Source organism: Sarcophilus harrisii, chromosome 3, assembly GCF_902635505.1.
Source record: "Sarcophilus harrisii chromosome 3, mSarHar1.11, whole genome shotgun sequence".
Classification (NCBI taxonomy): domain Eukaryota; kingdom Metazoa; phylum Chordata; class Mammalia; order Dasyuromorphia; family Dasyuridae; genus Sarcophilus; species Sarcophilus harrisii.
This window is the reverse complement of record NC_045428.1, coordinates 274,976,327-274,988,775: the sequence shown is the minus strand read 5'-3', so window position 1 is coordinate 274,988,775 and position 12,449 is coordinate 274,976,327. Positions and strand designations below refer to the sequence as shown.

The 12,449-nt window shown below is 38.3% G+C and overlaps 1 protein-coding gene across 1 annotated transcript in view; it reads right to left on the bottom strand.

The window, feature by feature from the left end:
* The window catches only part of MAP3K15 (mitogen-activated protein kinase kinase kinase 15), a 138,277-nt gene extending 131,970 nt beyond the window's left edge, over window positions 1-6,307 (bottom strand). The window contains exons 1-2 of the mRNA XM_031961275.1: window positions 5,099-6,307; window positions 4,162-4,643 (exon numbers count right to left, since the gene is read on the bottom strand). Of these exons, the coding sequence (XP_031817135.1) occupies window positions 4,162-4,549 (388 nt within the window). The 5' untranslated portion in view covers window positions 4,550-4,643; window positions 5,099-6,307. The remainder of the gene's footprint in view (window positions 1-4,161; window positions 4,644-5,098) is intronic.
* Between the last annotated feature and the right edge of the window lie 6,142 nt (window positions 6,308-12,449).

Genomic DNA, 12,449 nt, shown 5'->3' with positions numbered 1-12,449 from the left:
ACACTTCAAAATATGAAAACTAGAAAAAAGTATCATTTTCATTACTTGAAATACTAAGTCGATGACAGGTTATTTGGGGTTTTTTTTAAGTATCTATATAGACAAGAACTAGTCAAAATATTTTAATACACAGTGATGAGAAATAAGAGGCAATAAAATGTATTTCCTTTGTAGAAGAAAAGCTATATACTTTAAAATGTTCTTTAATATGATTTAGATGAGGCTAATCAACAGTCAACAAAAGGAGGTAAATTTTGCTTTTCCTGAAAGCCCTTATTAAACTGGCAATCCAAAAACAGAATTCCAAAAGTTTTTAATAATGAGATTAACAACAAAGTAACCAATCTCATGAGATAGTGAGGTGGTTCACTAGCTAGAGCTCTGGGCCTAGAGTCAAGAAGAAATGAGTTCAAATCTATCCTCAGACACTTTCTAACAATAATCTCTATTTGCTTTAGATCACTAGAGAAGAAAATGGCAAACCACTCCACCATCTTTGCAAAGAAAACCTAAAAGCCAATCTTGGCGTGCTATGGTCCACATGGTCATGAAAGTTGGATGCCATGAAACAACAATAATTAATCTCTTAGCAATGAAACTGAAGCCTCTAAGAGATTCCTCTCTGTTTCTCCAACATCCCTCATAGGATGGAAAAGGGGAAAATAGAGTCTTATAGCATTCACAAAAAAAGACTGCACATGCAAAGCAAATTTTTTCTGTCTCTCAGGCAGACACAGACATACACATACACATATTCACTCACATGGATTGTATTCAGAAAGATATTGCTATTATATAACAATTTCCTTGAAAGAAATGGCCAACAAGCAAAGGTTTCAGAGACTGCTAAGAGGCATTTGCAGTCACAGAGAAAGCATTGCCTCAGAAATTAGGAGAGGAGTTGCAGCCCTGGTATTGTCACTAAAGCTCTCTGAGAAGGTTTATTTTATTTTTTGTCTCTATATCACCAACACCTTACACAGTGTCTAAGGAATAGTAAGCGATTAATAAAAGCCTGCAGATTGATTGATGAACAATACCATTAAGTCAAACAATAAGCATTTAGTAATACTGTATTAAATACTAGGGATCCAATGACAAAAACAGAAGAAAAATTCTAGTTACTGTTCTCATGGAACTTACAAGTCCAATGGGGATCCAAGTTACAATGCCTTGAGGAACAACAAGCAAACATCTATGTAATAAACTGTATACACTATAAACTGGAGATGACACTTAGAAGGAAGACACTAAGTATATGAAGGAGGTATCTTGACAAATCTTTGTTATAGAAGGTGTAATTTTAGGTGAGCTTCATAGAAGCCAGGGAAACTAAAAGAGAAGAGAGAGAATTCCAGGTATGAGGGTTAACCAGTGAAAACACCCCAAACCAAGAGATGGTAAGCCCTCTAAAGATTCTACCAGCTAAAACATTCAGTGATTCTATGCCTACATTGCCAAGACACTTATCTGATAACACTAAAATTATCTGAATTGTCTTTGTTTATATAAAAACTTGAGATCAAACAAAATGAATTCAAGGAATCTGGAGAATTCTAGGGTTAGTTGGAGCATGTCTCCTCAAACAGGTTTGAAGAAGATAAAGAGTAGTATTCCTAGGTTAGGGACTGTATTGTCAAAAGACTGTTTTTCACTGAAGAGCCTAATCCAAGTTATTTAAGATTGGCCTCATTTTTCTGTAGAAAAAGCAATCTCTGCCAAAATAGATCCGGTCCACTCTACTTTTACATCCCTGTGAGGTTAGGTGGGTTTTTGAGAGATGGGAAACTGAAGCAAAGCAACCACTCAGAGAATTATAAGAATTACAGTATTACTGGCTTTTGTCAGAGCCTCTCAGGAAGCCAAGAACTTAAGGCACACTCCATTAAGCTTTCACATACATTAGTGTGATATCTCAGGAGCAACTGGATCCTTCCATATCTCTACTAAAAGAGGCTACAGTTTACTGGAGGAGACAAGAGTCAAACAACTATGTGCAAACAAGATATATACAAGGTAAATCAGAAGATACCTTTTGTTGGAGTTTTCACTGACTAAGATTGGATTTAGTGGGATGCCCATAATGTTGCTTTTCCACCTGTTCTACTTCAGCAGTGGGAGAGAATACAAAATCAATAACATACATCCTAAACTTGCATGAGAAAAATGATGATCACATGCATAGGTAACAGATGCTATGTGGGCTATGTTGGAAAAGAAGTTTATAAGAATACTGCAGTACAGAGACAATACAGAGGAATAAATATCAAAGGAAGAATTAAAAACAGGCTTCTAAGCATCTAAGTGGTGCAATGGATAAAGTGTAATCAGGAAGATATGAATTCAAATCTGAACTCTTATGCTTTTTATTTAGACAGTCACTTCATTTCTATTTGCCACAAATTCCTCAACTGTAAAATGGGGTTAATAACAGCATCTACCCTTCCCAGATTGTGAGGATCAAATAAGTTAATATTTATAAAGCACTTAGCATAGTACTTGTCACAGTGTTTAGCCGTTTTCAGTCATGTCTAACTCTTTATGACCCTCATTTGAGGTTTTCTTGGCAAAGATTCTGAAGTGATTTGCTATTTCCTTCTCCAATTCACTTTACAGATGAGGAAACTGAGTCAAATAGGGTTAAATGGTTTGCCCAGTCACACTGCTAATAAGTGTCTGAGACAGGATCAGAACTCAGGTCTTGCTAACTCCAGGTCCAGTGCTCTATTCACTCTGCCACTTAGCTGCCCCTGGCAGATAGTAGATACAATATAATGTGTATTCACTTCTCTTGCCTGCCCCTCCTAGACTGAATACTCTGAGTAATAAGTTGTATGATTTAACATAAGTTACTAAATTTTTATTAGCCTCTGAGTTTTCATTTGAGAGGATTGTACCAGAAATCTACAAGATCCCTTACATGGCATGGTTTTCCAGTTTAAGGATGGATGTATGTATGTGGAAGAGGGAGAGAGAGAGAAAAAAAGAAAGGGATAGAAAGTGAAATGAGGCCTACCCATTTGATTATGTAAACAGGACTGGTTAATACTTAAGTGAGGGTTTGTTTCCATGTACATCTAGCATTTAAGAACATTAAACAAATGGGTGTTATGGTATAAATTTCTTCATCTATAAAAAGGAAATAATACTATCTTCCCTACACTTTATAGTACAGGAATGATGGCTACATAATATGCTACTTCTCCATTTAATAGTAGAAATAATTAAAACATTAGTACTTTGAGGTTTGCAAAGTGGTTTAAATACTTTAGCTCAAGTTTGCTATCAGATATTGGACAACTCATATCTGGATAAACCTCATTTGTAAAATGAAGACATTTGACCAAATAATTTTTAAGATTATGTTTCTGTTTTTGAAATGTATGATTTTTCACATAAGGTAATTGAAAAGTAAGCAAAATAATGGATGCTAAGGCCCTTGAAAAACTACAAAAGCTTTATGCAATTTTAAAAAAAATCTCTTAAATAGGAAGTATGGATCTTGTTTAAAAAATAATAATAATGTATAACATTTTAGGAAAGGAAACAAGTCAATGAAACAACTATAATATGAGGATAGAGAGGAATATTTTCAAAAGTCTCATTAATATTCAGACCACTTGATATATCTCATCGATTTGATGAGCATTTGATCTAGTTTATTATTAAAAATAAATCATTCTTTTATGTAAAAAAATATATATATAAGACAAGTAAATCCCTAAAGGTAAGAGAATCAGGATGTGTATTGGGAAGATTGAGAAGGATCTAGGACTGCAGGAAATTGGACTCAGAATCCAGAACCCGGCTACTTGCTACTTATGTGCCCTAGTGAAGGTCACAACTTCTTAGGGCCTCAGTTTCCTCCTCTGTAAAATGACACGGTTAGACTATATAAGCGCATACTGTGGTGTAGGGAAAGAGTAATGGATTTGTAGTCAGAAGACCTTAATTTAAATCCCACCTTTGCTACCTACCAGCTGTGACTTCGGGCAATATCACTTCACTCCCTAAAGCCTCAGTTTCTTTATCTGTACAAATGAGGTTGAACCGGAAAATCCATACGGTCCAGTCCAGTCAAATCCTTTGATCCCAAGTGCCCGGAGCTATTGTGCATGACTATAGGGCCTGGCTCCAGAACTTGCCCCTCCTGCTTCTCACCTGCGTCGTAGAAGGTATCCAGCACCGCAGTCTCCCCGAAGTCCAGCTCCCCGAAGTTGACCGTGGCGAGGTGGGCGCCCTCTGCCTCACATGCCCTCTGGAGGCATTGCAGCGCCCCAACTTCGGGGCTGCCCCCCGCCCCGCCCTTGGGACTGTCGTTCAGCACATACACTGCCCTCAGGGAGCGCTGGCGGCCTCCTGCCTGGCACCCACCACAGCCCTCCCCACCCTCGGGGGCCCCGTCCAGAGCGCTTCCCGCCACTTCCGCGGCATCTCCCCCGGGGTGGGGCTGCTGGGACTGTTGCTGCTGGTTTTGCTGAGGCTGCTCTATTGCGGGCGAAGGACCCCCAGCAGGGGAAGCGCTGCTGCCCACGCCGCTGCTCTCCATAAGTGTTACTTGGACCTCCCTGTCCCACTGCCCTTACATGTACGTCTCACGTAGAGTTAGGGGCAGGGGCAGTGACCGGCCACCAGAACCTGGGCTGAAGATTGAAAGAAGGGAGGAAGAGTGGAGGAGACCCGAGGGAAAAAAGAGGAAGGTGTGTCCGAGTGAATAAGGGAGAGTTAAAGGGGAAAAGGCGGCCCCGAGCGTTGGGTGAGGATTGCAAGAGTCTGGCTTAGTAGCAGAGAGAAAGAGGAAAGAGAAATTCTAGAGCAAGACGAGAAAGAAGGGACCCGGCGGGGCCGGGTTGACTGAGAACAGATCTAGCAGCAAAGCCCTGAAGCAACAACCAGCTATTATAACTTCTAAACCTACACCTGCCCGCTCGCTCTCTCTCTCTGGGTTGCGGCCAATTCGTGCGTGAGTGGGTGGAGAGTCTGGCCCCTTCCCCTGCCCTCCCCCGCCCCCCCGGACTGGGAGCAGCAAGCTCTGCTCTGCTCTCCCCGGCTCTCCCTTCCCCTCTCCTCCCGTTCCCTCCCGCGCGCCGGCCTTTACCCTCTACCCCTGACCGCAGGGATTTGGGCCGGCAGTCGGTCCTCCTTGCAGTCCCCCAGCTTTCCTTCGCCACCGCCTGATTTTTAAATGTCCTAGTTGGCCCGGAACAGGCGGGATTCCGATGTGGACCGCCTCGGCTGCCTTCGCTGTCAGCTGGTAGCCAGCCCACCGACCTGACCCTCACTCCCGCGGGCAGTCCCCAAGCCTTCCTTAGCTGGTCAGCAGAGGGCGGCGCTGGCAGAGTCCGGAGGAGAGAAGTGCCCGGGACGCTGAACGAACAGAGCCTCAGACTGGGCTCTTTTGAACACCCTAGTGTCCTTTGGAGGTGGAGGTGCAAGGGGCTGGGCTCCGAGCAAGATACAGGTACCGATCTGCGACAGAGAGCCCTGCAGTCCTCTCGAAGTATCCTCTGCCCCGCAGCGCAGGGGCAAAGCTGGATCGTGCGGGCAAAATGGTCATGGCATTCGTAGCCTCTTGGGCTTCCCGTTTAGCTTAAGTCTTAAGAGTCATTTCCCAGTCTACATCATTCCTTCCAGAATGACCTTGGGTGGTCGGGGAGTTGCAGTTGGCACATCCAAGTTAAAACTTTGTCAAGTCCCTAAGAAATAAATTTAACAATTTTTCCTGCAGACATTTTTAATTTTAAACACTGGGCTAAGAAATGGGCAATTAATGAGACCACTTTGTAGCATTCCGGCTTAAGTAGGTTTATGACTTTGCGACCTTGGACTAGGTACTCTGGCCCTAAACCTTCAAAGAATGTCTCCTTCATTCATCTAACCTTCTAAAACTGCTCTTATTGCACAACCTCAACAAGTCTCACAAAACCAGAATAATCTTTATAATGAACTTTAGTGCATATGTAGGAAGGATTGTAATTCAAATGCTTCAGATATAATACCCTAGAAACATTCAGCTAACGCTCTTCTCGATAGTAAGATAGAAGTACACAATTCTCTTTTTTAATGAAAACAAAGATTTCAGTTTTCCATTAGGTTTTAATGATGGCATGCAAAACAAAAGCAGAAACATGAGAAAAACATTTAAACCAATGTAAAACACCAGTGGGGAAACTGATAAGCACAATTCAGGCAGAGAAGAAATTATGAGCTTTGTCTTTCCTAGCTAATGTGAGTCCTTAAAGAGAAAACACACATATGTGACCAATTAATTGAAACAGAAGCTTACTGTAAATTAACAAATAAGTAGAAGAAATGAGGAAATTGAAAAAGTTAGATGAACTTTAATAAAAACTTTTTTTTCCATATGATGTTATTGCAGGACACAACTTTTCTTTGCAATGGGTGATATTTTTTTTTCATTACTGTTCATTTTGCTGTTATTTCAATGAATGCTATGGATTTGAAAGGAAAATAATGCTTGTTCCAAAATAATTTGTCCTTAATCCAAGAAATAAAGCCTGGGTACTTTTACCAGCATCCATTTTAGACCTTCCTAACAGTTTTTCTTTTAACTCTTCATCTTGAGACCTGCTGTCCTAGTATAATGAAACAGCACATTATGAAATTTTGCTTGAATAATTTCCGCCTCTTAAAACAAATCCTGCTGAGTAGAGATAAACCAGGACTTAATCTAGTAATAAACACTGTTCTATTTGTCTGTTACATATAGTACTTGCCTCTCTGATTCACTCACATTCAGCAATTTGTACACCTGAAAAATATTACAACCCCACACAGCTGCCCCAGCTGATAACAAAAATCCCACATATGTTTAACTGTTTAATTGGACTATTCATTATTCATAACCATTATCAAGTGCATGTCCTATAGACTAATTTTGTTGTAATATAAAAAGAACTGCATGGCAAACATACAAGGCAATAAACATTTATTAAATTCTGACTGTGGGCCAGGCACTATGCTAAGCCTTGGGGATACAAATACAAGCTAAAAAAAAAAAAAAAAAAAAAAAAAAAAAAAAAAGCCCCTAGCCTCTGCGGGCTTAAATTCTAATGAAGGAAGACAACATAAAAAGGAACTGACAAGGTGGGAGAGAGAATAGGAAAGTATCAAGTGTTTGGGCTTGATGGCAAAGTCCAGGAGACTCATAATCACAGCTGAGAAAAGAAGGAAGGATGGCCAGCCTAGTCCCACATCCAAATAAATGCCTACAGAAGGAACTCAACAATAGAAAGGAAAGGAGGCCAGTATAAAATCTTCATTTTTTAAATTACAAAAAAAAAAAAAAAAAAAAAAAGTTTCTACATGAATCTAGTATTTTTTTTCTTCTTCTTCCTCTATACTCCTTGGTGATTTTATCAGTTACCCTCTATACTGACGATTCCCACATCCACCTTTCCCATCCCAATCTTTCTCTGACCTCCAAATACCATATCTCAAATTCTTTCAGTTATCTCAATATGTCCAAAACAGAACTTGTATTTCCCTCTAAATTCTACACTTTCCCTATCCCCCCCTCTCCTCCTAATTTTACACCAATCTCTTGGTCTCTCAAGCTCCTAATCTAGGAATAATGCTGGATTCCTTCACTATCTCTCATTCCACCCATATCCAAGCTGTTGCCAAGGCCTGCCATTTTCACCTTTGCAATATCTCTCCAATATATCCCCTTCTTTCCTCTAACACCACCATTCTATTGAAAGTCCTTATCACCTTCTGTCTTAATTACCCTAATAACTGATGGATCTACCTATCTAAGCTCTCCCCACTCTGATCCATTCTCCATTCAGCCACTAAAATTTTTAAATTTTCCTAAAACAGTGATCTGATCATCACACACACACACACACACACACACACACACGCATACACACACCCCCTACTCAATAAACTCCCAGAGTTTCCCATTGTTTCCAGAATTTTCTTGGCATTCAAACCCCTTCAGAGCTAATCCCCTTCTATTGATATACCTTCTCCCTAACACTACTCTGACTCAGTGACACTGGCCTCTGACTGTTCCACAAACAAGACACTCCATCTCTTGGATCTGGGCATTTTCTCTGTGTCCCCCATGCCTGGAATGCTCTCCCTCCTCTGCTCCAACTACTACCCTCCTTGACTTTCTTTAAATTCCAACTAAACTCTTACCTTCCACTGGAAGCCTTCTCCAACCCCTCCTGATTAGAGTTCTTTCTCTTTTGTAATTATTTCCTATTTACCTTGTAGATGGCTTGCTTTGTATATATTCATTTACATGTTTTCTTCCCCATTAGCTAGTAAACTCCTTGAGGTAAGGAGCTTTTTGTCTCCTTTTGTATCCCCAGAGTTTAGCAGGCTGCCTGGAACATAGTAGATGATGTTTATTGAATTGAACTGAAAGTAGGTCTCTATTTTCCTTAATGCTATTTGTCCATACCAATAGTAGTTAAACTAATCATTTCCAAGTTTGACTCCATTTCAAAACTCACAAAAGTATCCACTGATTACATCCAGAAATCTGGTCCTAGTGCTTTGGTGCAATTTTACAGATTTATTTTTTTTCTTTTTAGCAAATAATGACAAAAAGAACAACTAAAAATGTATACTGTGATTCCTAGAAAAATTCTTTGAGTTCTCCCTGAGCATTCTCCACTGCTCTAAATATTCCCAGCAGTTTTAGTTGGATACAATGTATTTCACTTCTCTCCCAGTCTTTTCACTTAATAATGTCATCCTTAAATATTTCTTATCCAGTCAAAAGAGGATACTTGAGAAAGAAAAAATACATAGTTGAATGAAAAAATATCAAAAGGGCCCATGACACATGTAATACAAAGGATAAAAACCCCATTTTAAATCATCTCATCATCAGCTGGGTGGTTAGCATAGTAAATGGAGATTCTTGTCTATTGGCCAACAAGTGGGCAAAATGAGATAATCTTTTTAAACATTTAGTACAGTGCCTGACACAGTAGGTGCTTAATAAATGCTTATTCCATATTTGATCCAGAATAGTGGAGGAAATAAATCATTTAAGTTCGTTTTTTTTTTTTTTTTTTTTTTAAGCAAAACAAAGAAGGAATTACAGCTTCACAAGTTCTCCTTAGAAAAGCAAATACAGTAATTGGCAAAGTTGGTCTTATACCCAAAATTAATGAGAAACAAAAATATGGGATATTTGCTCACCTCCTATTGCAGTGATCATATTTGAACAACAACAACGAAAAGACTTCTATGAAAATAATTCCAGCTAAAGCAGCAGCATCTGTTTCAGGGAATTAAAAAGTAGAGAAAGAGTGAGACTCTTTCACATACAATAATAAGTGAAGGCCCTAGGGCCTTTTTCATACCTCATCCCTTGGCCACACAGCCCCATGAAAGGGGATTTTGGCTTTTCTGTTAAGTTTTTTTTTTTCCTTCTTCCTATTCTAGGTACAAGGAGGGGAGTCTCTGAGCTAGCCTATGATCTCTGATCAGGTTGTAGGGGTTTAGGAATGCAAGAATACAGGCTGGTTATTGCAGCTAGTCTAATAGAGATAACCTGAGGATTAAGGGTCAAGGGGGTTAGATCAGCTGAGTTTTGGACTTAAACTTGATGGGATTAATGGTGTGCAAGAACTGAGCTAAATTTTTGTTTTTCTTCCCAGGTTATTTTTACCTTCTTTCTAAATCCGATTTTTCTTGTGTAGAGTATACTGTATAAACATGTATACATATATTATATTTAACATATACTTTAACATATTTAACATGTATGGGACTACTTGCCATCTAGGGGAGTGGAAGGAAGGAGGGGAAAAGTTGGAACAGAAGTTTTTGCAAGGGTCAATGTCGAAAAATTACCCATGCATATGTTTTGTCAATAAAAACCTATAATTTAAAAAAAGAGGAAAAAAAAAGAACTGAGCTAAAATTTAAGCCTAAATTCCCTCCCTTTCACAGAGACTAAAGTGAGATATGGAGGAATTACACCCCTGAGGTATAGGGAAGGGGATTATTTCTGTATTTATTCTTACTATGTCTATGAAATAAATATTTCTTTGTAAAAGCTAACCTGATGTTAAGTGGTTAAATGGAACTGGGTTGCTAGTCACTGAGCCCCACTGACAGTTGGAGCTTGAGTTTATGGCAAAGAAAAGAGACCACCTCCAACCACCTACCCTTCTTCCCCATTCTCCCCCCCCCTCCTAGGGATGAAATGTAGCAAGTCTGACCCTCAAACATGAGAATGAGCATAACATTGACATTTAATCAGTCAACATGCATTTTAAAGTGTGTTAGGAACTGTGTTAAGCACTAGGAATATACCCTCTAGGAGCTTATATTCTGTTGGGGAACACAAAATGTTAAAAAAAAAAAATTCCATACAAGATGTATACAGTGTTAAAGATAAAAGGGAAGATAGTAACAGTGTGATTTTCCCTTCTCTAGTCTGTTTCATCTTTCTCTTTTCTTCTCTCTCTCTCTCTTTCTCTCTCTCAAAATCAATGCCTCTAATGGTTTTGATGACTGCTGCTTTAGATTATATTTTGAAGTCTAGAAGTGTTATTTTTCCTTCATTCCTACTTTAATTTTTTTTCATTGCCTATTCTAAATTTTTCATTTCTCCAAATGAATTGTTATTTTATCAAATTCTATAAAGTATCTCTCTGATTGACTGGTATAACAATGAAACTATAAATTAACTTTGATATAATTTTTATTATATTGATATGATCCAACCATGAGCACTGAATATTCTTCTATTTATTTTTTTTAAGGAAGACCATAACTGAATCTCTACAAGTACTTTCTGTGTTTTAGCAATCAATTCCAAAATATTTTGTGTATTTTATGGCTATTTTGAATAGTATTTCCTTTTCTATAATTATCTTTTAATTTTTGTTTTCACTATAAAGAAATACTATTGATCTTTTTGGCTTGTTTTGTAAACTAAAACTTAGCTGAAGCTATAATCTTGAATAATTATGTTTTTCTAAGTAAACTATCATATCTTTTATAGATAGTTTTCCATATCAATCATATTTTACAATGACAATGCTAATTGAGAGATAGAGAACATACATGTATGGTTTATTGACTTAAAAAAAAAAGTTTTATTTGACAGAGCAGCTAGATGACTAGCGAGACTCATCTTCCTGAGTTCAAACCTTGCCTCAAACACTTACTAGCTGGGCAAATCACTTAATCCTGTTTGTCTCAGTTTCCTCATCTGTAAAATGAACAAGACAAGGAAATGGCAAACTACGCTAGTATCTCTGCCAAGAAAATCCCAAATAAGATCATGAAGAGGTGGACATGATTTTTAAATGACTGACCAAAATTGGACAGAAAAAAATCTTTCAAAGGTTCTTCCCAAATAATATTTTTCTACTAAATACATTATAATTACATAAAATGATAAAAGATTCAAATGTGAAGATTATAAATAATTTATGGGGGGCACCTGGAATTCTACAGCTAACCTGTATTTGAGCATGAACTCCAAAGTGATCTTTTTGTCCACTAAGTCATGCCCCCTCTTACAATTTTTATTATCTTGTTTTTTAAAAAGGAACTAAAGTTAGCCTGGTATGACTTTGTACTTGAGGTTATGCTGGCTTTTGGTGAACACTCTTTTCTTTCTAAGTGCTCAGACACTATGTCCTTAAAAAATATAGAATATTGTCAGGAACAGAAGTCAACTTTGCTGGTCTTCACCCTCTTCCCTTTTGTGAAAAGTGGGACAACATTCCCTGATCACTGGAATATAGCATTTAGCTTATTCGCCAAGATCTTTAAACTATTAACAATGACCCAGTAATTACCTGCCACCTCTTTCAGAATCTTAGGGTATATTTGATCTATTAGTAGTGACTTAAACACATTAAGGGTAGCTAGATCTCTTCCTTTATCTTGGGACTCCCTACTGGTTTTTTTTTTTTCTGTCCTTCCAATTCAATGATCAATCTCCCTGGAAGAGTAAACAGAAACAAAATAGGAGTTAAGGACTCAGATTTCTTATTATTATCCATTATTATAGCCTCTCCTCTAACCCAAGAAGCAATGCTGTCTTTGATTCTCTTCTTATTCCCAATAAAGCTTAACACACACACACACACACACACACCTTTTTACTGTACTTAGTATCACTACCCACATTCCTGACATAATTCTTACAGTATTGTGCTATTCTATTAACTCTCTTGTTTACATCCTCTAAACTTGTCTTTTAAAAATCTGAGTTGGCCAATGAGCTGACTGTGTACCCATAACAGTCCCTTCAGAAGCATTTCTTACCTGAATTTTCAAAATTTTATTCTTAAGAGCTTTTCATGTTCCCTTGGTCACCTGTCTCCTCAAAATATTTGACTATTAGATCTTACTTATCTTGAATCCATCAGAATTTGCTTTCCCCAAAATCTAAGATTCACATCATACTATTCCTGGTTTCTCTCTCCTTCTATATT